Below are 25,706 nucleotides of genomic sequence, written 5' to 3'. Positions count from 1 at the left end.
AGCAGCACCTACCTCGATGTCATGCCTAATGACGTGAGTTTGCGAAGGAATTTCCTGAAATATCGAGTTAAATCGATCCACTAACGAAACTAGCGCAGCTTTCTGAGCAGCCGGCAAATACTCTAAGGTCGACGGGAATTCTCTTAACGCTTCCTCGTTCGTCAATCGCGGGGTTAAGCGCGACTCTACGCGGTCCAACAGCGTTACCTCCGGTTCTAACGGTTCCACCAAAGTAAGAGCGATGTGACGGGTTGTAGCTTTTCCGGTAGTTACAACTGCGGTTTGCTCTGTCGCTTCCGTAGGTACACGGCATACATATGCTTTGAGCATGTTTATATGACAAACGCGAGTTTTACGTTTTCGATCTGGCGTACAGATAACATAGTCAGTTTCACTAAGTCGATGCTTAACTACGTATGGTCCCGAAAATTTTGCGCTCAGTGATGTACCGGGCACGGGTAGCAACACTAAAACTTTATCTCCTTCTCTAAATTCACGAACAGTAGTTTTTCGGTCATAACGTCGTTTCATCTTAGTCTGCGCGGTTTGCAATGCCGACGCAGCGAAGGATCTTGAACGATGTAAGCGTTCTCGAAAAGCAGACACGTAATCTAATACAATCTGATGTGCTGGGGTTGCACTATCCATAAGTTTCTCTTTCAAAACCTTCAAAGGGCCTCGAAGTTTATGCCCGAATACGAGCTCGGACGGACTGAATCCTAATGATTCCTGTGGTGCTTCACGAGCGGCGAATAGAATGAAGGGGAGTCCTTCATCCCAATCTTTCACTTCCTGGTGACAGTACTTACGCAACATGCTCTTTAACGTTTGGTGCCACCGTTCTAATGCCCCCTGACTTTCCGGATGGTAAGCACTGGACGTCACATGTTTAACGTTTAACTCAGCCAGAGTCTTCTTAAAGATTCTGGACATGAAGTTACTTCCTTGATCTGTTTGCACGATTTTTGGAAGTCCAAAGGTAGAGAAGAACTTTAATAAAGCTCGCACCACTAATCGAGCTGTAATCCGGCGCAGCGGAACTGCGTCCGGATAACGAGTGGTTGGGCACATAAACGTCAAAAGATACATATTTCCTGATTTCGTTCGCGGTAATGGACCTACACAGTCTAAAATTAAAGTTTCGAATGGTTCAGATACAACAGGTATGGGATGTAATGGCGCTTTAGGAATCGACTGGTTTGGCTTACCCATCAGTTGGCATGTGTGACAACTGCGAATGTACTTTACCACATCAGCCTTCAACCCCGGCCAGAAGAAATGTTTTAATATCCGTTGATACCTTTTATTTACACCCATATGTCCTGACCATTGATCGTCATGTGCCAGACACAGAATCTGCTGCCGACAAGGAGCAGGTACCACAATCTGTGTCTCCACATTCCAATCTTCTTCCGCTATCTCAACCGGACACCAACGGCGTAACAATAGTCCACCACCAACAAAGAAGACGCCACGTCCGTCAACGTGACTGTCACGACTCACCACCTTCTCGAAACAAGTGCGTAGGGAGGGATCCTCCCTCTGCGCGGCACCAAGCGCTTCACGGCTGATGGACAGCCAGGAGTCCGCAGGGGCGGGCAGAGTCTCCTGCGCACTGGAATGCGCACCAGAGTCGTCCGCACCCCCGTCAGTCTCTGTCAGCTGCTCTTTATCTATAGAAGGAGAAAACAGAAAGCTGTCAGTCAAATCCACATCTTCCCGATCGATGCTTTTATTCTGACGGGCCTGAGCCCGAGTTATCACACAACTGTGAGCTGTTTGCTCTTTACTCAATTGGTCCATGACTTCCAGAGCGGGGATCACTTTCCCTCCCGCTATGTCATTACCTAGAAGTAGAGAGATATCATCAATGGGCAACTCATCACATATAGCAATAGGAAAACGACCAGAGATCAGCTCTGTTTTTAAGTGAACGTAATGAATGGGACACGGTTCATATCCCTTTCCGATTCCTTTCAGAATGACGCTGTAACCAGCGTAACTGGCCTTCGAAAACGGCAGTGTTTTTGCCAGCATTAAGGTCTGTGAGGCACCCGTGTCTCTTAACACCTTAATCTGTCGCTCTTCAGCGGACAGTTCTGCTAATGCCACAGTTCCTGGCATGGTAAACGGTTGGAAACACGGATCCATAGTGCTCTCACTTTTTGTCACTTTCTCCGAACGTTTCGTAAATCCCACTCCCTTTCCTTTTTGTGAGGAAGAGGAGGGTTTTTCCTTCGCAGCCAGTTTTGGACACTCTCTTATTAAATGTCCCGGCTGATGACAGTAAAAACAGGCTCTCTCTTCAGAGCTTCTGCTTTTGAATGTCATTCCTGTTTCTCTCTTTTCTTCCCTTTTGAGGGTTGGCTGAAACACAGTCTTATGAGTTAGTGTGTACTCATCCGCGAAGACTGCGGCCGAGAACAATTTATCCACCCGTTGCTCATTTAGATGAACAACTAAACTTTCTGGCAGCTGCTTCTTAAATTCTTCTAACAATATGAGTTCTCTGAGAGCTTCGAATGATTTCACGCTACAAGCAGCACACCATTTGTCAAATAGATTGCTTTTCTCACGCGCAAACTCCACATGTGTGTGTGAGGAGTTCTTTCTATGTGAACGAAATTTCTGACGGTAGGCTTCCGGAACAAGCTCATACGCTTTTAAAATCGTTGATTTTATCGTATCGTAGTCCTGACAATCTAACAGAGGAAGCGAAGAGACCACCTCTTGCGCTTTTCCTGTGATCTTGCACTGAATCAGGACAGACCAACACTCCTTCGGCCACTTCAAGGCAATAGCCACACGCTCAAAAGCTGTGAAAAAGCAATCGACTTCATTTTCTCTGAAGGAAGGCATAAATGAAACAAATTTTGACAAGTCCAATGGGACAGAAGAAGAAGGAGGAGTCGAAGACCTGGAGAGGTCACCTGAGGCTGGTATTACCGTGGCTTTGGTTTGGGCTTCTAACTCCATTTGGCGGATGCGTACTGCGGATTCGGCTTCGATTTCCATCCTCTTAATCTCAAGCCGTATTTGGCGTTCTTGGGCCTTCTCCTCGGCTTCCAGCTGAAGTCTGGCAAGCCGGAGCTTTACGCGTGCGTTGCACACGGAAGAGTTCGAACCTTCCTCTGAGAGCATCGGCTCAAACCGGGGAAGCGTAACAGGCGTGACAGGTCCGTCACCCGCCAGTTTAACCTCTTCCACCTTGTCTGACCCGAGCAGGCCTTTCTGCTCGGTTTCGCCAGAGCCCCACGCTCCAGAAGGACCCGCAGATTCAAGAGGTTCCACAACCACAATCTCAGCCTCATCAGTAGCATCTGTCGCCATGCGCAACACCGTGCGCTCAACCAGTCCAGCCACTACCAGTTCTCTCATTTCCTTTTTCTTCACATACTTAGGTAAAGGTATTTCAAAGAAGTCGGCCAGGACCGCCAAGTCATCCTTACGACAGGCCTCGATCTGCTCGAGAGTGGGGTTTTCCTTAAACCGCTCCAAGCTGAAACGAGTCATCCTGGAGGTGTCCTACCAATACTCAGTACAAGTCACAGTGGTACCAAAGATAACAAACACAAAACAGACGTTTACGTCTCTCTTTTCCGCAAACCAAAATGTTCAAACAAACCCAAAATCACTGCTCCTACAAACAAAAGTTACAAATATCTCAAAAGCTTCCGGACTACAAACTAACTGCTCCAATAAATTCAAAAAGCTCCCGGACGAGCCCCCATTATGTTACGGCCCAGTCTTGTCACAAGGGGCGCAACAGGACCAATAACATAAATACCACGTGAAAAGGTGTGGTTAAGGTGTAATATGTTTTATTTGTTATAAAACTATTTACATGCTTAGATGGTAGGTAATTAAAGAAAATAAAGCCATTCTATACAATAATAAGAAAACAAAGGAAGCTTAACAATAAATCTAAACAAAAAAACAAAATGGCTACTAATTCCTAAGAACGAAAAGAGCGGGGATTCTCCTAGTGAGAATCCCCCTGAAAACTACAATACCAAACGAAACCCAAACGAAAATACCTGACACGAATCCAAAACAAAACCAAACCAAAAACACAACCTCTGTTGCACTGTCAGGAGTTAAATCGATTAATACGAATTACACAAAAGGATCCGCTGATCCACACAAGGCTTACTCACTAACAATCGAATTACACTACTCAGAGAACTCTCACGAAAGCGAATTGTGCCCTAATGACACAGCTCCCGATGAATGGTGCAGTCCAGTATTTATTCAGGGGCAATCAGCCCGATGAGGTTCAGCTGAGGAGAGCGGGAGCAGCAGCAACGAATCAGCGAGCAGAAGGGGAGGGAGGACCGTCGTCATCTCAGCTCCGCTTGATTGGCAAGTCCGATGACCAATCCTAGGCGGCCAGGGCCCAGGCAGCTCCACTTCCTCGTAGCAGTGTGATGGACAGACTGGACGGCCAATCCCAGAGGGCCAGGGGCCGTAACACCCCCTCCCTTAAAAGCTGGCTCCAGCTTCTCCAAAGTTCCATCCATACAAAAGTCCCGAAACAAAAGGGTTAATACACAGATGTATAAACACACACATTTTTTTTTCATTTTATACACGGGATAAGGCATTTTTAAACACTTTTAAATATCTTCTCTTGCCTGCCACAAGGGACTGCAGAGGGAAACTAGCTAGAAACTGCAGTGCATCTCTACTCAGTCTGATCTAATGTTTATACGGCCCCTGACAAACTATTAAAAAATAATAATAAACTAAACACAAAGCAGAACAAAGGTAAGTCAAAACACAAAAACACTTGGAGAAAAGATGTGCCTTCAGTTGTGGATTAATGTACCCAAGAGAATTTGCCATCACGACTCCTGGAGGAAGACTTTTCCTCAATCTGAGACCCTGGAGAAGAAATAGATGATGAAGGGCAGCAACTAGCAGGTCTTGATAAGGTCTGAGGGGTCTCACAGGAAAATAAGTTTTGTCTTTAAAAGTTCACCTATGCATTCTAAAACCAAATTAGTGAAAGAACTCATGCATGATAAGGAAGCTTTTGAAATGAAAGATACAGTTTAAGGACTTGGTGAGCCGTCTTTGTGCAGAGTTTTGCTTCAACTGAGAGTTTTAACTTAGGAATAAAAACAGTTGGCAGTCAAAGATGAGGAAACAGAAGCATGTTATTTTTTATCTTTCTTCCTTTTTCAAAGTTTCTTAGCAGAAACAAATGGGCTGAATAGCTGAATTAACATATTTATCATTTAAATGTTGGTCATACACTTATTAAACCCACATTAAAAATGTAGAAAAGCTGGACTGTTAGTTTGTACCGCATCTGTGGTGTTATTCCACTGATCGCCAGTAGGTGGCGGGGACGTGCGAAGACACGCGACACTGCAAACAATTGGAAAGTGAAGAAGAATTGAAGCTGGCCAAACAGAAGCAAACATTTAAGACTTTTAAACCTTACAAAATGGCTTTGAGCGTGTTTTCAAAGAAAGGAACAGCGTTTATTATGTTTTCTGGGCTGCAACATGTGTTTAGGTGAGTAAACAAACTGCGGGAGTTTGTTTTCATGAAAAATCCGGATGAACTGGTCTGAGGTAATTAACTTTCATCTTTCATAAATGAAATTTTCTAAATAATTTCATGTCAGCCCGCTTAAAGCGACACTTTTAAACACTGAAATGTAGAAAAGTTGTAAAGAACAATGCTCATTAATTAGTTTTTAAAAGTTAACCTGTTTTGTAGAGTAAAAAAAAAAAAAGTTTCACCAAATTAAACATGTCAGAAAATTCCCAAGTTTACTAATTGGGGAAAAAGCAAACAAAAATAAAGAAACAATCCCCATTTTTTTTAAATATTATTTATTTATTGTGACCTGATCTCAAGAATAATTGAAAGTTTACCATTTCTGCATAATCTTTGTGAGGAAACATGGTGTTTATATCTAAAGTAAAAAGGCTTTTTAAAGTTAAACTAAATGTACTAGTTTTCTACATAATATAACCAGAAGAACAGGAAATACAATTAGACCCAGAAATATTTGGACGATAACACCATTTTCCTGATATGGGCTCTGCGTGTCACCACAGTGGACCGGTAATGAAACAACTGACTGGAGTTTACTCTAAAGTAAATGGACAATCGACATTAGTCTAAATAAAATATTTATTTTTAATAAGTTGTGGAGAATCCTTTGTATGCAATGGCTGAAGTCTGACATCTTGAACCCATAAACCTCAGCAAACACTGGCTTTCCTTCTTGGTGACCCGTTGCTCCATCTTTACTGTAGCTGTCTATTTATTGTTGTTTGTTTGTGGGTCGTTCTGCCCACCCCTTCATGCCTCCACCATGTTATACAGAAGATATGCTGTGCTGTGGATCAGCAGCTGTTCCAAGCCTTCTTCATACTTTCTTCTTCCCATCATTCTGGTACAGGTTGATCTTAGTTTCATCTGTCCACAGAATGCTCTTTCAGAACTGAGCCGACTGCTTTACATGCTTTTTGGTGAAGTCTAATCTGAACTTTCTATTCTTGATGCTGATTAATTGTTTGCTTGTGGTGAACTGTCGGTATTGAGCCTCATGAAGCCTTCTCTTTGTAGTAGACTTAGACACTGATATGCCTGCTTTGTGAAGAGTTTTCTTCTCTTGGGTGGATGGTGTGAAGGAGCTTTTAATCACTATGGAAATGATCCTGCAAACATCCACCTCTGTAGTCTTCCATGTTCGTCCAAACCTTTTAGAGTTCAAACTGTTCATTATGTCACTTCTAACATTTTTACCATCTCTCTGATGGATTTCTTCTTTTTCCAGCCATAGGATTGATGCTGAATGTGTGAGGAAATAACTTTAGAGTTAACTGTCCAATTACTTTTGGTCCCTTTTAAAACAAAAGGCAGCTACATATTAATAAAATGCATTTCTTAAATCTTTCCTCCAGTTTGGATGTGAATACCCTTAAGTTAAGGTTGGGAGTCTTGAAGTGAATATGTTGTGGTAAGCAGCTCAAATAACAAAACTTGTGTAAATGTCCAAATATATATGGACCTGACTGTAGGTACAGTGGTTTGATTGTAATGAGCTTAAAAATCCATGTTTAGTGTAGCTATTTTTTTACATCGCTGCAATATTCATGGCTGCTTAGTTAGTGGAGCGTCCACTTCTGACTTGTTCATATTTAAATTACGCTCACTGTAGCTAAAGTTTATTCAGTAAGGGTTTATTTTATTGCAGTTCCTGCACAAAGATTCAAAGTTACATCTAAACTGGTCCATAATTGGCTGGATGTTCTAGTGATGAGAAGAAGTAGTCTTCAGGAATAGTTCTCCAGGCTTCGTGAAGGACTTTCCAAAGTTCATCTTAGATATTTGCTGCCTTTTGATCTGTTCTCTGTCCAGATGATCCCACACTGCGTCAGTACTGTTGAGGTTCAGGCTCTGGGGGGGGGGGGGGCAATCCATCCCTCCATCAGACCTGTTGCCTCTGATTGTTAAAGCTTAGAGCTGCTTTCAGCTACAAGTTTGTGGTAAGTCACGATAGATAGATAGATAGATAGATAGATAGATAGATAGATAGATAGATAGATAGATAGATAGATAGATAGATAGACTGACTTAAGGGCACTTGTGAGATGATGATAATAATAGTAAAAGTAACTAATAATAACAGTATATAATGGTAGCAGCAACGATATATGCTAATAATATTAGTAATGCTGATAATAATACTATATGTACACATATAAATTTTCCTGTATATACACACATATATTTAGCATGTGCAACGTATGCAAAGATACATAACTGCAATGTGATGGGTGTGTGCAAAAGGTGACAGACAGTTAGACCAGGTGTGTAATGGTGGCTCGGACAGATGTATAAAGAAGGTTTAAAGTCTGATTGCAGAAGGTAGGAAGGATTTCCTGTTTCGTTCCTTAGAGCAGCGGGTTGAATGAGTCTGCTGCTGAAGCTGCTCTTTAGCTTGTCCAGTGTTTTGTGGAGGGGGTGAGAGGGATGGTCTATGATTGCCAGCAGCTTTGCCAGCATCCTCTCCTCCACCACCTCCTCCACGGTGATCAGTTTACAGCCAACAACAGACTGTGCTGTTTTCTGTCAAACTGTATTAACTTTCTCATAGATGCAACTAAAGAAATGAGAACAAACATGCGGCTGCTACCAAAGTATGCCCATCCCTTCAGTTAGGAGCCTCCTTCATGGCTTGAGTGATTCATTGGTTGGTGTTTTGTGGCTTAACTCATTCCTCTAAAAACTTTCAGGGACGGGACTAAGAATGAGTGGAAAACGCAGGAAAATGTCAGAAGAAAAACTTTAAAAGATCTCCAGAAAGTCTGGAAAATTATCACTCAAGACCTCTATGAAAGGTTTAGAAGAAAGTCTGGCTGCTTTCAAACAGAATATTAAGAACGGCGGAGTGGCACAGTTCTTGTAATGTTCAGCTAGATCAGAACTGCCTCTGCAGGTTGGTGACAGACTCCAGTTAACAGGTGAAACAGTTAAAGGCATCAGGTGTCGCTTCAGTCACCAGGCAGCGCTCTGCAGTCGATAACGTGGTCTGCCGGGGGCGTTGAACAGCTCCTCTCTATAAACAGTTTATTCTGTAAAATAAATAGTGCAGCCCCGTATACCCAGTCCTCATTATACAGGCAGGGTGTGTGTTCAGGGCTTCTCCAGAGTCTCAGCCTGCTTAACTTATAACAGCAGAAGACTGGCTCCACTTTTCTTTTTAGTTCTGTTCTGCTTCTTTTTTCCCCTTTTAAGTCCAACTAGTATAAATATAACTTTCAGGCACAAACAAAACTAAAAAAAAAAAAAGATAAAAAGACTTATGTGCTGCTTTAGATCTGGAGGCTGAGGACCTTTTCAACAACCACTTTAATTTTAGATTTTCTTTCAGTTACAAAACCTAAAACAAAAAGCCAGAAATTATGAAGATGTTGGAAGTCAGTTAGGTGAGAATCTGATTAATTTATTAAACTAGTTTAGAAAGTACGTTTGTACTACTGCATAGAAATATATTTTAAATTGGAGCTGTATGATCTGTTATTTTATCCACAAATAACGTGGTGTTGTCATGTAAACACCAATAATTCTCTGAAGGTAACAAGAAAAAAAATGTTTCCAAATGCAGCATGCTCGAGTGTTCACAGGCAACAAAGATGACTTGTGTCCATGATGCAGCGATAAATCCAAGTAATCCCAGGTGTACCTTTTTTTTAATAACAGAGAATAAACTGTCCAGAAATATTATTTCAATTTCAATTTAATTAGTTTAATTGAAGATGAGCAAATATAGTCAACGATTTTAGCCTCAAAAGTCTTATTATTAGTATTATTGTTGTTGTTAATTAATTTGAAAAACTGATTTAAAAAATGTAATCTAAATCGCGCTATTTATTTATTTATTTATTTGAGAATCTCTGATTCTGGTGGCCGACATATAAAGTCCAATGAATTTAAAGGTGGAAAATCATGGATGCACGAAAATTATTGATTCTAATTTAGATAGGATGATCATTTTAACATGTTTGGTGCAGGTGACTATGGGTGATTGTTTTTAAGGTGTGTGTTGCAGGTCGAACTGCGCCGCAGCAGCAGCTTCCAGCCGGTGAGATCAGATCAGCCCGGCGGGCGGCGCATTGCTACCTGGCTGCGATCCTGGACGGCTTTTCCAACACAGAGTTTGAGAAGTGCTCTGGACTTCCTGGTACGGGACCATGGGCATTCTCTGCTCCAGTTTGACCGGGGATTTACTCGCAGCGATGTGAACGAGAGGGGACCCGTCGAGTTGCGAAGCAAGGTGAGCATTTCGTGAGTTGTTGGCTAATGTTGGAGCGGACGGGAACTTGTCGAGCTCCTGAAATGCATCTGACAGTGGACACGGTAGCGTTGCTGCGGGGCTGAATGACGGTAGCCCGGTAACGGCTGCTTTTTAAAGTGAAACGGTACATAGCGCCGGGGTTTTTTAGGACTTTGTTAGGCGTCCGCGTGAATTTATTAAGATTCTTTTACGTTTTCGAAAGCGGGCAAATGGTGTTTTATTATAGAAACTTTGAGCTTATTGGTATTCACCGAGGCCTACCTAGCCAACCCCCCGCTGTTGAGATAGCAGAGTCGAACGACGGGACTTCCGGTTGTTTCTTACACAATAAAAAAAACAAAAAAAAACATGCATGACTTCATTTGAAAGTGAGCTTAAAATAATAAAATGTATTTTTTCTTTATTTATTATATTGTCAGCGGAATTTACGGTAGTTGTATTGTAAATAGTATTGGAGACGTTCACAATTTAAAATATCACTCTTGTATGTCATTAAACATGCTGTGGTATAGTAGGTTTATGCAATGTAAACAAAAAAGCAATAAAACAGTAATGAAAAACGAGATTATTTAAAAAAAAAAAAAACCCTTCAGTTAAAGATCAAGCATTGACTTCATTTTTTATATAAAAACGTCTCAAAATGATCCTTGAGTTTTTTATGTTGAATAAAAAATACTTGATTTCCGGTTGTAATTCTGCTAATTGTTGCTGTCTTTACGCAGCCGAAACCCCCCAGGCTGCCTCCCGCAACGGAATCAATGCGAGTGTAGCACCAATCACAACCTCCCATTGTCCATCGCTGCAATCTCTGAGGCTTCTGATTGGCTAGATAGCTTGTCAATCATGTTGATGAGCTCGGAACTACTGCTTACCTTTACAGTGTTGAAATGAATCAAAGAGCTCAGTTGTTAGCGCGTTATAACAATAAAATGTCAGATCAAAACCTCTGCGCTCGGATGTGGGTTTTTGGTGGGACTGTGTAGTAATGAAGGCCACTAATAACTGTTGTTGGAAAAGAAGAAATTATGCGAATACAGCCATCTTGGCAGCGGTGTGCCTTTCAATCCCTCCTATCCCACTTCAGGATAATGCGGCTTAACGTAGTCAGGGGCATTACAATTTAACAACACAAACAAGTAGACGCTCCAGTATAGAATAAAAAGAAATAAAAACAGCTTTTTTTCTGCAGACCATGCCTTCATATGATTGTTTACATCTTCAGAAGATGTCTAAAATCAGTTTTATTGTGACTCTTGCTTCCCAAAGCTTTCCCTTTTAGTGTTCATTGGCTGCAATGATGTGAACTGCATGCGTGGATGTGTCAGGGTCAGACTATTTGCCATATCAGCTTATAGTTGAAGCCATTGTATCATTGCTGTGCTGCTGCATTGCTTTTCTGGGATCAGCCCTTTCCCAGATCTGATGCAAAATACAGATAGAAGGCAGAAAGTAGAATTAGCATTCCAGGGAAAGGCAAGTCACACCAGCAGGAGGCTACCACCAGTTCTACAGCTGCTGCTTGTAAAAGTTGTTGTAGATGGTTCAGTTTTGAAGGTTTAGGAGTTTGGATCTTTTCATCAATTTTATTTAAATTATGAGACATTGCTCATGTTATCTGTATTTTGGTCCGTCATGAAATTTGTAGCCAATAATGTTTCAAAAGAAGCTTGCAGGTAATCGAGTTGACCTCTTCAAGTAAAAAACAGTCAGTTTTAGGCAATCCAACAGGGTTAAGCATGTCATGGTGTTGCCTCTAGAGTAAATAGAGATTAAATTGAAGAACAGCTAGAAAACAGCTGGCTAATTTCACAGATTTTCAGATCATTCCTTCTACTAGACCATTTTTTTTTACCTGTAAAAGCTTCAACCTCAAAGTCAAACCCGCTATCTCACCAAACCTCATAAAACTTTCAGAGATCAGAACAAGAGTGTCTCTTGCACAGCTGGTTGGGTTTCACTGCCTTGTTCACAGAAAAAGTACGTAAACGTTCACTCCTACAGGATTTTTTTTTATTCTCAGGTTAAAGGTCTGTATTAGTTTCATTGCTGCTCTGCTTCTGATAAATATTTTCAGTACTTGACCTTTTTACACAAAACCTACAGAGTTTTATACTGTGTGGCATTTTAGAGACCTGCAAAATGTGAGGCCCTCTGCTAAGTTAACTGTGTTTTCCTGCACAAAAAACAGCTATTTTACTTTAAAGGCATTCGTTTTATAAATTCCTTCCTATCTTATGTTTTTTTTTTTTTTTTTTTTTTTTTTCTACTGATTTCACTCATTAGTTGGTATCTGTGTGGAATGCAGGCATCAAATTTAGAAAGCAGATAAAATCACTGTTGCTCTCTGTTTATGAAATAATGTGAATTTATCGCATAGACAGAACTAATCAGAAGTCAGCCGATGTGCCTCTGCTCTTGGTCTTTTTCATCCTCACTTACATAGAAGCAATTACCTCAATAAGATGGTATTTCCTCAGACACTTGGGGCACATTCACACTGGCACTGTTTGTTCTACTTTGACTCGAAGTGCTTTACATAAAACATTAAAAGCATAACAGCAAGTTACAAAATAGAACTCAGGTTTTCTGGTAGTTCGTTCCAGATATCAGCTAAATGTTTCAGTTTAACTCTCAGGATGGAAAGCAAACTTGACCCAGATGATCTTAGAAGTCTCAGCTGATCAGAATTATATTTTGGACCAGTGAGTAGTCTTTGTGAGGGCACGAGCAGCAGCATTCTGGATTAGTTGCGGTTGTCTTGGTGCTTTTTTTTGACTGCACTGCAGTCATCAAGAATACTGAAAATACATGCAGCAAATAGCCCATCATTCTGGATAACTCGCTGCCTCGCCTGCTGCTCAGACTGGACAGATTCTGGTGCATAAACTCGGTGTTGCTCCATTGTTTACTTGCAGCAAACCAGCCAGCTAAAGCGGACAGATATCCATGTTTGGTCTCCAGGTCAAACGATGAGCAAGATTTTCTTCTTCCAGCGGTTGTTTTGGGGAACAGGGCTCCAGACTAACTTTTTTTTACGAGGAGCACAGCAGCCCCTAACTTAAATTTTTAGGAGCGCAAGCAGAAAATTTAGGGGCGCACACTGAAATTGCCTTGCATAGCAAATATTCACATTTCCTCTCATTTTCACTGTATTAGTGATAAATATTTGAACAATAAATTCAGAAATTACAATGTTTACATTCACATTTTTTGTGCTTTATGATTTGATATTCACTTTGTAGTCAAAGCAGAACGGCAACTTTGTCCCCATCATTCCCCACAGGGCATGGTATGAAACAGCTTCAGGGACTGATACTTCTCTCCAGCCACTATTTCCAACTCCTCAGTAATAAAAGTAGCTATTGGCTGTCCTAAAAGTCATTAGAAGTCGCTAATTAGCATAATCAGCCTAGTGCATATATAACGGATGCTGCCATAATGAGGGATGTCGTGGGAGAGGCAAAAATTGATAAAAAAAAAAAACAACCTAAAATTTTTAGAACAGCAATAAATAAATTAAATTAAATAATAATTCTGTCAATATTTTCTTTTATTTTTTAGTTAATTTTTTAAGTGTATTTTGTTATTTAATTAGGAGCCTGGAACATGTCACAACACTTTTTAAATATTTTTGTCCACACTCTTCATTAATAGTCGTTACTCTGACGGTAAGCCTGCGCAGGATCCTCCAGCAGCAGCTTTGTACGTTTCATTTTCAGCCTGGTCATGAAACAGAGGTGAACGTCGTCTGCTCTGAATGCAGCTGCTGCTGCTCCGAGAAGACCAAGCCTCGTATGAGTGCTTTTGGACGTGGAGGGGTCTGCACAGCACCCGCTCCTCATTGGGAAGAGTAAACTACGTTCATTCATGTCTCCAAAAGTCTCCATTAATACCAGAAAAAGTCGCTAGATTTGTTGCTGGTCGCTTTTAAAAAAAAAAAAAAAAAAGTCTCGAGGGGTCTGAAAACTGGCTAAATATAGTGACAAAGTCGCTAAGTTGGCAACACTGAGGAATAATAAATTACCCCAAGACCCGCCTCTTTTCACACATAAGCCAATCAGAGTGGTCGTTCGTCCCCGCTCACATGCACATTGGCTGTCGTCTTCTTCGTTGGTGTTCGTCTCCTTTTCTTGTATTGAAGTTAGTTTGAGCAAACCAGCAGCTAATTTGCGCGTTACTGTGAACTACTGGGCTGAAGAGGGGAGCTAAAGTTTGTTAGCAACAAAATAAATTCAATAACTACTACAAGAAAAAGACCAGCAAATGTATTGATCGCCATTGCGCAAGTAGATGAAAAATCCACTCGTCTCAAGTTTTAGTCGCAAAATGCAACCAAAATGAGCCATGGGGAATATCTCCTCTAGTGAGCTGTTGTTGGAAATGCATGATGGTTTTTAGGCCTGTTTGGTCTGCTAGAATAAATTGCAGTGTGAAAGCAAACCAAACTAAAGGATGGTGCAACATCTTTTGTAATTTCTGGACTCTCCTGATATGAGTCTGCTCTTATAATTATGCTGACGGTTTAGGTGTTTCCATTTAATTTGTAAATAAAACCTGAACTCACATCAATTATAATAACTTCTGTGATTATCCTGGATAGTATTATACTGGCCTGTTCAAAATGGACATCTTTGTATGATGGTGGTGCTGGGTGGAAGAATCAACATGACACATCGCAATACATTTCAGTATTCAACTTATTTTCTTTCTTTATATGGATGTTCCACTGATTGAGAGAAGAATTACTGTAGTAGATTGGCCAAAAATAGCCTAATTTCATTGTCTACACCCTGAATCCATCTTTCTCCACTGAACCTATCAGAACCATACCTTTGACCATATGGGTTGTGTTTGTGTTTTATGGCTTTTTGGTTGTTGCATGAAGGGACAAGTGACATCTGACTCTGTCCTCCATCTTCTTCAGTTTTATCTAAGGATGTGGAGGATGCTGATCTCATTTTCATATATTCTTGGTACCCTGAATCATGTTTGCAGCGAAGGTGGTGCAGCAAATTACCTCTGGGGAACACTTTATGTGGACATCATTTTTGGTAAACAGTAGTTTGGCATCTTCAGACAACAGATGTGGCTCCTTTTTATTCTGTGGCATCGTGTTGAACTTCATTTGCTACAACTTTATAAACTTTGTCTTTTTTTGCTCATCATCTCTAATAACACAGCTGCTCTGCTGCATGTTTATAGGTGCAGCTGTGAAAAAGGCCCTCCATCCAACAGCTTCCTGTGCACCACATCCCCACTGCTGTTTTAGCCAGTGATTGTAGTAAAAGAAAAGTAGAACTAAAATAGAAACTGGTTATAGGTGTGAAACTGTATACCACCCAGCAAGTTGTGATGGCTTTGGCAAAGTTTTTATGTTCACCACTATTTTTTCTCCTGGTCCTGATGTAAGCTGTTCAGATTTAAGCAAATAAAGACTATGTTCTGCTTTTGGACCAGTTTCTGAGCCACAGCCACTTCTAAGGCTTTCAAAATCCAAAAACCAGGATCTGGCTCCAAACTGATCTTTTTAACATCCAGAAATGAAAATATTAGCCTGATGTGGCGGTTATTTTAATATTTGAGTAAAGAAAACAAAACGCTGGTGGTGGGCGCAGCTGTTGGATCAGTGGTTCAGTGACAGAGAGGAAATGGAAAAAGCTCTCGGTTGTCGGGGTCAACAGCCACAAATTAGTTCACCTCCTCCTGTTCCCGTTCTTTCTTTGCAACGGCATCTCCACAACCTCTTCAGAAACAATTGAATAAATCTGTGTGTGTGTGTTTTCCTGTTGAAAGGGCAGTGTATTTGCCATGTTGTCACATGACTTCCCAAACTCAAGCAGGTTTGTGTGCCTGTCTGTTACATGGCAACGGGCTCTTACCGGGTCTCTATCAGACATTTCCAACATGTTTTTCTTAACCAGAAACAGGACTGTAATGAAGCCACCTAACATGAGTAGTTCAAAACTACTACGATGTTAAGTTTACTATCATAAAAGGTAATATTTGACTCATTTTGTAACCATTTCATTACGGGGAATGATGTCAATTTTAATCTGATATGAAAATACTAATACCAGATTTTAAGAGCTGTTTCTTTGTTTTGGCTTCTAAGTCCTCCCTGAAAGTTTGGGGCTGTAAAACTTCAATTGCAGCCAAGAGCTGCTCAGATTAGCGTAGTTTCAAGACCTGGCTGGTCTGTCTCTGTCCAAAGGTGATGAAATCAGCTAAATAGTGCTTCCACAGTTCATATTTATCACCTGTTATAATCAATACTGGAATATCTTAAACCATAAACATTTTGAATGGCATTGGTCCCCTCTTCTAACTCTGGGCAATAAAGAAAATTGGTTTGAATGGCTCCTTTAAAAACACTTCCAAGCTTCGTTTTTCCACTCGATGTGCAGGTCAGCTGAAATTTGATACTGATTTTAAAATACAGTGCAGCAGAATTTGACTGACTTGGCAAGACAAGCAGCTCACCCACATACCAGATGCAGTTTGTACACGCACACACATGCACACACAGGATTTGTGCATTCCCCCACTGCCACCCAGGTCTTGGCACCAAGTCTGCGGCCGCTGCCCGTCTTTATTGGCTGCTGATCTCCGTTGGCTTAGCCCGCCACTCTATCTTTTAATGCCCAGCTTCAGAGCGGCAGCAAACACCACATTAGCAGATGCTGACTCTCCTGCTGGCGTGTGTGTGTGTGTGTTGGATAGAGGGATAGTAAACCACACTAGCTCTCCATCCTGCATCAGGTGCAACTAACCTGATGTCCAACAAACAACCATAATCGTGTGGTCATGGAGGCCAAAATGAATAATTATGGACTTAATCTACAGCCGACTTCTTGTTTTCTCTGATCTCTGTTTGGACTGTTGTTTATGTGAATAGTTTGGTCACTCAACAGACATCTAACCAGCGTGCGGCTGCATGGTTACTGTTAAACATGTCACAACACCAGTTCCACATCTTTTTACAGCTGCTGGTCTGAATGGTTTGGCTTTTTATTGAATAACATTGAGGTTTGACAGATGCTGATTTTTGAGTTTAGTTCACAGATGTGAAAACTTCCCATAGAGCCAGACAGGAAGTTGAGAATTCAGTGTTCGTTTTTCAAAATAAAGTTACTTGCAGGGCAGTGTTACATTTCCTGCGTATAGTTTCGCACTGTTCAACTATAGACTTTATGTTTATGTGGATCCATTCATACAATATAATTTATATTTGTAACATCTTAAAAAAATATATAATAATAATTCTGAAGACATGGCGGCTTTTATTTTGCTGTGGCAATGTGCCACGAACATTTGCATGTAACGGAAACCCTGAATATTGTACTTCAGTATCTCATTAAGGGAAATCCAGATATTACTGCTAAATGGTGTAATTTGGATGATTTGATGAACAACACTCCTTGTTCCCCTAAAAGAAAACAAAGACTACCTTTGCTAGCTGCAAATGTGAAAAACCAATCAGAGAATTTGTGATTGGGCCTTAATATTGACTGTTCAAGCTATCCTGGCTCAGATTCAGCAAAACTGGCCAAACTGTGGTACTAGTGCTTTGTAAATGTCCCAAGGTTATTATTCTGGACAGCAGTGTTTCCTTTACTTTAAACATAACCCTTCCTATTTAAACATAAATGTTGTGGTTTGAGCCGTTAGTAGGGGTGTAAAAACCACAGTGTGGTACGTACCGTGGGTTTAAAGTCACTGCCAGTTCTTTTTCAGTACAGTAAGGGAACAAATGCAAAACATAAAACTGCTTAACTTTGGTGTAAACAGGAACTGTTTAATGACCTTTAAAATGAAACCTAACACGAAAACAGAACTGCAGTAAATTCTCCAATAAAAGATTCATAAATGAATAAAAATAGGTCATAAATGGAGATACCCCCTCCCTCTACACACACATTTAACATTTTCAGATAATCTGTATTCAGAGTAAAAACCCTTCAACCATTTTACATGTTTTATTTACTTTACAGTGTTTATTGTTAAAGACAAAAGAAAATATAAATGAATGAATAAAATATAAAGAATTTAGAGGCCGTAAGGGAAAATAAAGGCCTTCATGCTTACCGTAGTGATTTTGTAGTTGTAGTTCATCCTGAACGAGTTTACAGCGAGAGCACGCTTCCATCCACATGGAATGGATCTCGAACACGGCTCGACACAAGACCGGCAGACCGTCTTATCCATTTGTCAATGTCCATTTACACACCTCACTGGGAAGCCAAAGGGCTCCCAGACAGCAGATTTTTTTTTTTTTTTTTTTTTTTTTTTTTTTTTTTCAGACAGCAGATTTTAATGATGGAAGAGGGTCTTCAAGTTCTGGTTTCTCATAAAACTGTCACTAGCCATAACGTCAACTAGCACAGTGCAGGGCAGCTACTCTCCGGTGTGGGAACTCGGTACGCTTCTGTTCCGAACTAAACACACCACAAAATTCCTTGTGGCGTCGCTATAAAGTGCCCAAAAAGAACAATAAACTGCAACACAAAGTCTGTTAATCCTTTTGCTGTTAAGCATACAGACCCTAACCTCTTTAGAACATCTTTTAAAGGGTTTTCTTTTTGACTTGTGAGATTTTATTATGGAATTTAATTTATTATATTTCTGTTATTGATTCTTTTTACAATTAGAAGGATGTGCCCATGTGTTTCTTAATGTTTCATTACTGATCATTAGGTTCCATCTAAGCTATTTTAAGGCATAAAGGGACAATTTTCCTTATGAAAGAGGCTGAAGGTATGTAATATTAATTACTTCACATTAGTTTTGGAAGGTTTAATCAGTTATCTCTAACTTTGTAAAGTTTCTTTTCACACAGTTGTAACGACTTTCCTGCATGATTAATGTGTTTTAAAGCAGTTCTCAATGACAGAATTTAAGTGTGTGTGTAGTAGGGATGTCACAACTGTAGATTTTCTTCTAAGAAATAATTTTACGATTATAATGTGCTAATTAATTTCACACTATAAACGTGTAAATTAACATGAATTCTCCTTTATAGGTCTTTAAGGTTTGTTTATTTCTATCTGTTGATGCCAACCTAACAAAATAATATCGCTCAGTCCTGCCAGTTTTCCATGTGTCTTTACTCCAACACGCCTGATTAAAAAACAGCCAATCAAGTTCTGCAAGGTGACTCATTAATTTAAATCAGGTGTGGTGGAGCAGGGAAACATTGAAAACTTGATGGACGAGGGCCATGGTTCTCCACCACTGCTTTACAGGCTGGACTGCTGGTGAGTCGTCCTCCGCAGTGATACTTTGATCCGCCGATATGGTTCTGACATATTCCTTAATGGAAAGTAGAAATATTGAGGGGTCTTTACCATAAATTAATCGAGGCGTTTAATACTGCGAGTTATTGTGGTATTAACTGGAGGTTTGTTGTATTATTTAGTTCAAAATTCTAAACCTTGTTTAGCTGTGATGATTAGCTGTTTTCCTTTTGTATTTTTGTTTTTCTAATTTTATAAATGGCATATTTTTGGGTAATTTATTCAAGTGTGTGATAGCCATTTTTCACCATTTTAGCTTAGAGACTGAGATTAAGCAATTGGTTTCACTTTTTTTTTATAAATGTTTCATGAGGAGTGCAGATGAACTTTGCAAACCAGTTTTGAAACTATCTTAAGTGGACAGTAAATTCAGTTAACAATGGGGGTAACGATGCCCATAAGGCAACTTCAGCTCCTTTTCCATCTCTTGTTTGAATAAATCTCTGCTCAGTTTGCTGCTCTGCTGCTTGTTTGTCATTCCCTCTGCTTCTGAAGCTTTCTGCTGACTTGTGCTGGTTTTTTCCTCACTGCTGTGGAGGATATCGGATCCCCCACATCTGCAGTACTTGTGCTCATGAAGGAGGGGGCTTAATGTCCACATCACCTGCATCATTTCCCTCCTCCGCCTTCCTGTCTCCCCTACTTTATCTCCACCTCCTGCAGGCATCTGCAGAGTGATCAAATTACCCATTATTACCGCATACTACCATCAGATTACTGTAATTTTGTCCAGTGATTGGGTCGATTTGGATGGATGGGTGCTCGGGCACACACACAAACACACACAAGCTGTTAATTTACCGGCTGTGTGCCCTGCCATTTCTATTCCAGCGAAACTGTTAATTAACAGAACCACATCCTCAATCAGACATGTGCATATGTGAGAATTCAAGGCCGTGTTTGTCCATTTCTTTGACACTTTGAAGCTTCTGAACGCTTCATGTCTTCATCAATTAGAGCTCTGTTTTTTTTGAGGTTTTGTTTTATTCCAGAAATGTCGATATCCAAGACGAGATCATGTTAAATGGATCGTAAGAAATGACATTTGGAACTTTATCAGTTACAGAAGTACCGCTTTAAAACCATATTCAGTTTGGGATCATGTAAAATTAAGAAAAAGATACTTTATTTGTAAACATTAAACTAAGCAAATGTTAGTGTTGGGCAGTAGTATTCGTACATGAGAGGGGTCTGCAACGTTTTACAATCCAGAGATCCCTGGGACCCTAGGCCCTTCGCTCTGGCTGCCCTCGATGGCTGGTGCCTGGCGGGGTTGGTGCCTCATGACCGCAGGGGGCTCTGCGGTGGCCTTCCTCTGCTGCCCTCTGGATGGGTTGGGGGTTGTCTTTGTGGTGGGGTGGCTTGGGTTCGTGCTCCAGGATTGCTGCTGATCGCCCGGTTATCTGGGCTGCCACACAGTTACTGAGTTTTCTAGTGGGTTTATACAGTAAGAGCTACCTTTGTTTAGGTTTGTTTTGTATGTGTGTTTCTGGTACTTTGGTTGTTGTTGTGATACATGTTTTGTTTTTAGAAACTCCTGATGATTGTTTTACCTGTAAAAGGTGTAGGAAATTCTCTGTGTTTCTGTACAGGTGTAGCAGTTGGTTCTTTGGTGTTAGGTTGGATTGAAGGGTTGTTGCTTCTATCTATTGTATCTTTGTCTCCTCCTCCTTTTTTCTACTTTTTTTATTTCTCTTCATTATTCTCCTCTTTTTTTCTTTCCCCTCGGGTCAGGTCCAGCAAGATTACATAAATTCCATAATTCAAAATAAATAAAGATAAAGGAAAATAAATAAATGAATAAATACATCAGATTGTTAAGAGGAGCCTCGTACCCATAAAGCTCCCCTTGGCGAAGCAAATTTGTTGGGCACAACACAGCAGCCAGACCATCATTCTGCTGCTACCATGCTGGACAGGACAAGTTTAAAAAAAAGAATCCAAAGAGCCATTTTCCCATCAGCCCAGCTACATTAAACTCATCTAGAGCCACAAATGTTACGAGACCTTTTGAAAAAACTTGATTAATATCTACCATAGAATTTGTTGTCCTTTTTGAAGACCAACGTTTTTATTTCTATTTTTAGGTTTTAAAATAAAAAAAGAAAACATAAAACTTTTGCAAATAATAGGAGTGTATTGGGCGTGTTGGTCAGTTTCAAACAACTTTATAGCCGTTTATAACCATTTCTTTTCAACAAAAAATGTCTTTTAGTAAAAATACACATAAATATTCAACAAGATATGCTGTTGGAGGTTGTTTTACCTTGTAAAAAGGTTGTCAAGATGTGTATATCAGTAGATGAGTTATTGGTGAAAAATAAATGAGGATGCCACATAGTACAAGTGAAAAGTATAAAAAAACACACTTTTTTCTTTCAGGATCTCTTTGGAATGATGCAGCTGTAGATCTAAACCATATCATTGTACAATATATGATCGTTCTCTCAGCAAAGGTCAACTCTCTTAACAAAATGAGAGGTTGTCATACAGATATTTCAGCCAGAGTCTCCAAAATGGTAATTTTGGCCCAGTTTGGCACCATCTGTTTTTTTAAGGTTAATTTATGTTTTTAATTCACTTTCTTACAAATTTATTAGACGTTGTTCAGAATTGCAGCCACTTTATATACTTATGATCTAAATATTTAGGGTAAGAGAAATCCAGTACCAACTCAGTGACTTTTTAGTTCCATTAATACCTCAACTAAGCGTCGAGTAAAGTAAAATGTGCATAAATCTCACCAGATTCAGGCGGTCAGTGCAACCCAACGCAGACATGCCAGATAAATATCAGCCTCTGCCATTTCTTGTTTTCATATTTGCAGGAAAACTTTATACTTCTTGTAAACACATTCAAACTCAGATATTCTTTCCTGCTTGAATCAGCGGAGAAGCTGTGGTGGTTGAACATGCTACAGAAGGATTAGGAGACAAAAAAATCAGTTCAGTAAAATGTTGATCTTTCATTGTTTCTTGCTGGTATTTGCTCAAAGACAAAAATAAAAACATTCACAACTTGAAGTGTGTGATGGAACAACTGACAGACTTCCTGGTTGATCGCCATCCATGTTAATGCTACCTGTGTTAATACCCAGCTTTATTATAATCTTTTATCTCATTTTAAATAGCTTTTTAGACCAATTGGTACTTTTTGGAGTTGAGCTTTCTGATTGTCTCCAGGTATACAGGACGAGTAGCTGTTGGTGTAAAACACAGGCCTGTAGGAAGGTCCCACCTGCCCATTTTGCCATGAATCATAGGAGTAATTGTCTTAATCTACCTGGTATTTTAGAGCCTAATGAAGAAATAAAAACCATCGACTTGCAGCTAAAGTTTCTGCCAACTTTTAAGATTTTCACAGCGTTTTCTATATCTTGCTGTCCTCTTCAGGTCATGAGTGCCTCTAGGAAAGACCCAGTGGAGAATTACCTCACCTGTCCAAAGCCCCGTCCCACCCGGGCCTCGTCCTGTCCCCGACTCTTGGACTCCCACCATGAGTAAGTTTAACTTATACTATTGCTTTCACTCTGGCTGATTTGCTGAGGTTATAAAAGCTGCAGGAAATGGGCTTGCTTGTCTTTTTGTAAAAGCAGAATAGGATGGCTTTACAAATGTTTCAAGGGAAGGTCAGAAAAAACTGGCTGGGGCAAAACCATAGTAATGATGCTGATGATGAAATTAAAAAACTCTGTCTGCAGTTTTTCTGGTTTGGTGATCTCTAGAACAGAGTTTCCTATTTCTAAAACTTGACTGAACTGGGTGTTTTCTCGAGCTGAAGAGTCCAAATCTCCACCACAACCTCTTTAATCTGAAACCCTGCGTATATAAAAGATGAACATGCTTCCTCTGCACATTCAAACCCCCTCCTTCCTTCTGATGATAGAAACATATGGCAACAAGAAGTACTGCAAGTCTCACCACCTCACCCCTCATCAATCACACCGCAAAGCATGATGGGAGAGCAAATGTAGCAGGATGAGCACTCCATCAGCTCCATCTACACCACACACACATGTGTGTGTTGCTGTCAGCTCACGTCCTGTGTGACAGTGTGACTGTAATGGCATGGCCTCGCATGTCGGCTCGGTGTGACTCATGTAGCGATGCCAGACTGTGCTCTGTTCTGTTAACGCCTGGCATATTCCTGCATGTGAATGTGACATCGCACACTGCACCGGAGGAACTGATTTTCATTTTCACGAGCATCATTTTCCTCCTCGCAGGGTGTGTTCTGCTGAACATAAATAAAAACTGCTTTGTAGAGGTGCTGACATCTGCTTTTGATCAATTCATGTACATTTGAGGGTAAGTTACAGCACCTGGCTGATACTAACCCTCTTAGATCCCATGGAAGGAGGAGGGATTTTTCTCTTGGGTGCACACTGTGTTCCAAACTATTCTGCATAACAATTTAAAAAAATTAAATAGATTGTTAAGATTTAAGAATTAACACTTGTCTTATTTTTTTGCATTACATGAGGGGTCATTTCTCTAAAAACAAAACATATTTTTACCTATCAGATTTGTTTACTAGGAGCTCTTCTTTGATATCACCTTAACTCATTCCTCTTAGAAGCACATGGATAGTTTCTGCCTGTATTTCATTTTAGGATACCAGAATTTTCTCCCAAAGTTGCTGTTTGGAGGTGTACTGTATGATCCAGGATAGGGACATATGTTTTGTAATTTGCATCTCCACAATTATAAGTGTGATAACAAGTACAGGTACTAATTAAATCTACAAGTGCAGCTTAATTCATGTATTTCCTGATCCCACTGCAGACCTTTCTTTTTGTAAGTATTGGTTAAGGGCAACTGAAATACAGCTTTATGCACATCTGCAGCCTCTAGAGTATCCTGCTAGGAGGTTTGTTTGGGAATTCATACACCAGTAGCTTCAAATAATTGTTTGTATAATAGCCGTTTGCGCTCTGAATCACACACAAAATTTATGATCTTGCTTGGGTTTCCGTGAAATGTTTATTCCTTTCACAAGACATTGTGCTATTTGTTTGTGAAAAAGGTCCCTTTTCCTCATACAGCATGGAAGTTAGCTTGCCTAATAATGTGGAACAACTTCTTTTAATGAAGCTCACCTGGGAAACTATCAGTGATGTAGACGGACAGGAGAAACAACACAGGCTCAATCTCCCAAAGAAATAATAAAACCCAAATGTTTAATAAACTAAATCCTACATGCAGAATAATCTGGAACACAGTCTGATTAGCAGTTTTTAAAGCTGTTGAGTTGACAGATGCTGTTAAATGTCTTTTTATTCAGTGTGTTGTGTGGCAACAGGTGTATTAAAAAGGAGAACAGCTGATGAGCTGTTTTATGAGGTTGCATTAATGTGCGATATGAATACGATTAAAGCAGGGCTTAACCCTGCCGCATCACTTGAAAGTAAATCAGATCTAAGATAGCGGCCACCTGAATTCCAGATGTTATTGAGCTTTATCTGCTCACTGCTCAGTATCAAGTTAAACATGTGTGAATCAGAGGGAAATAAAGGTTCTTCTTTTTTTGTTTATTTGCTTTTTAATATGAGGCCCCTGCATTCTGCAGCCCTACCTTTGCAGACCCTCTTGTTTTCAAGGCCAATAGTCCCTTTTACAGCTAAAGTTTGAATGTGGGCCAGCCTTTTCCCCTTCCCAGCAGTGTTAACTCTCTGTGAGCCTCTCCAGCGTTTCTCTGTGCAGAGTTGTGAGGGTGTATATCCGTATACCAGGGGCCTGGCAGTGGGTTACCAAGGAAACCCAGCACTTATAAAGCATTTACTGGAGAGTGATTGGATTAAGCAGATGCTGCTGAAGGGGAGTGCTGAGAGGTTTAACCCGATTACTTCCTTTTCCTTGGCACACTAACAACCAAATATAAACAGGTGTGTGTTTGCTTGTGTTTGCTCATCTGATGGAAGTTGGTAGAGGAAAGGGTTATTTATAGTTTGTTTCTGTCTCCCGAAGGCTTGCATGCTTTCATACAGATCTGAAACATCATTGTTGTGTAAGTATACGTGAAAAGGAAACAAAATCTTGACAAGTTTTTAAAAAGTCTAAACATCTAACTTTTAGATTCTGCCGGGACAAATTTTTCGTTAATAAATACTGTGGGGCACAACAGAAAAAAACAAAATAACAAGATTTGTTGCTTTTTTGTTATTTTAATGTGACCTGAATGCGCAGGTCTGTAAGCAGCAGGCGCTCTTTGCAAGAGGCATTTATGTGTTTCATTATTTATCTCAACCTTTGATAGTCTCTTTTGCCTGGAGATGGCTGGCGATGTTGATATCTTGAGCTAATTACCTTAATTACCTCCCTACAACACACACAACTGAGACACACTAAGAGCTGCTGGCCTGGGGCAGGGCGGGGTTATTTTCCTCTAACGAGTCTCTTAACAAGGAAGGATGACTCACTCGGGATAGTCTGATCTTTTTTTTCTTTCTTTAGAGGAAAAGAGGGAGAACAAGGGCAATCTCTGAGCTGCTGTTAATTCATTGAAGTGTTCTTGAGGATGTTCAGCAAATGGAGAATGATATGAATATTATAAGTCCATCCATCCATCCAGCCATCCATCTTTTACCACTT

The 25,706-nt window shown here is 40.3% G+C and overlaps 1 protein-coding gene across 1 annotated transcript in view; it reads left to right on the top strand.

Moving 5' to 3' along the window:
• Positions 1 to 9,567: 9,567 nt before the first annotated feature.
• usp6nl (USP6 N-terminal like) overlaps positions 9,568 to 25,706 on the top strand; it is a 104,335-nt gene continuing 88,196 nt past the window's right edge. Inside the window, exons 1-2 of the mRNA XM_041976976.1 lie at positions 9,568 to 9,802; positions 22,509 to 22,615. Coding sequence (XP_041832910.1) covers positions 22,612 to 22,615 — 4 coding nt within the window. The 5' untranslated portion in view covers positions 9,568 to 9,802; positions 22,509 to 22,611. The remainder of the gene's footprint in view (positions 9,803 to 22,508; positions 22,616 to 25,706) is intronic.

This window comes from Melanotaenia boesemani, chromosome 23 (assembly GCF_017639745.1).
Source record: "Melanotaenia boesemani isolate fMelBoe1 chromosome 23, fMelBoe1.pri, whole genome shotgun sequence".
Lineage (NCBI taxonomy): Eukaryota > Metazoa > Chordata > Actinopteri > Atheriniformes > Melanotaeniidae > Melanotaenia > Melanotaenia boesemani.
The sequence above is the reverse complement of the archived record's forward strand: the minus strand, read 5'-3'. Positions and strand labels throughout refer to the sequence as shown.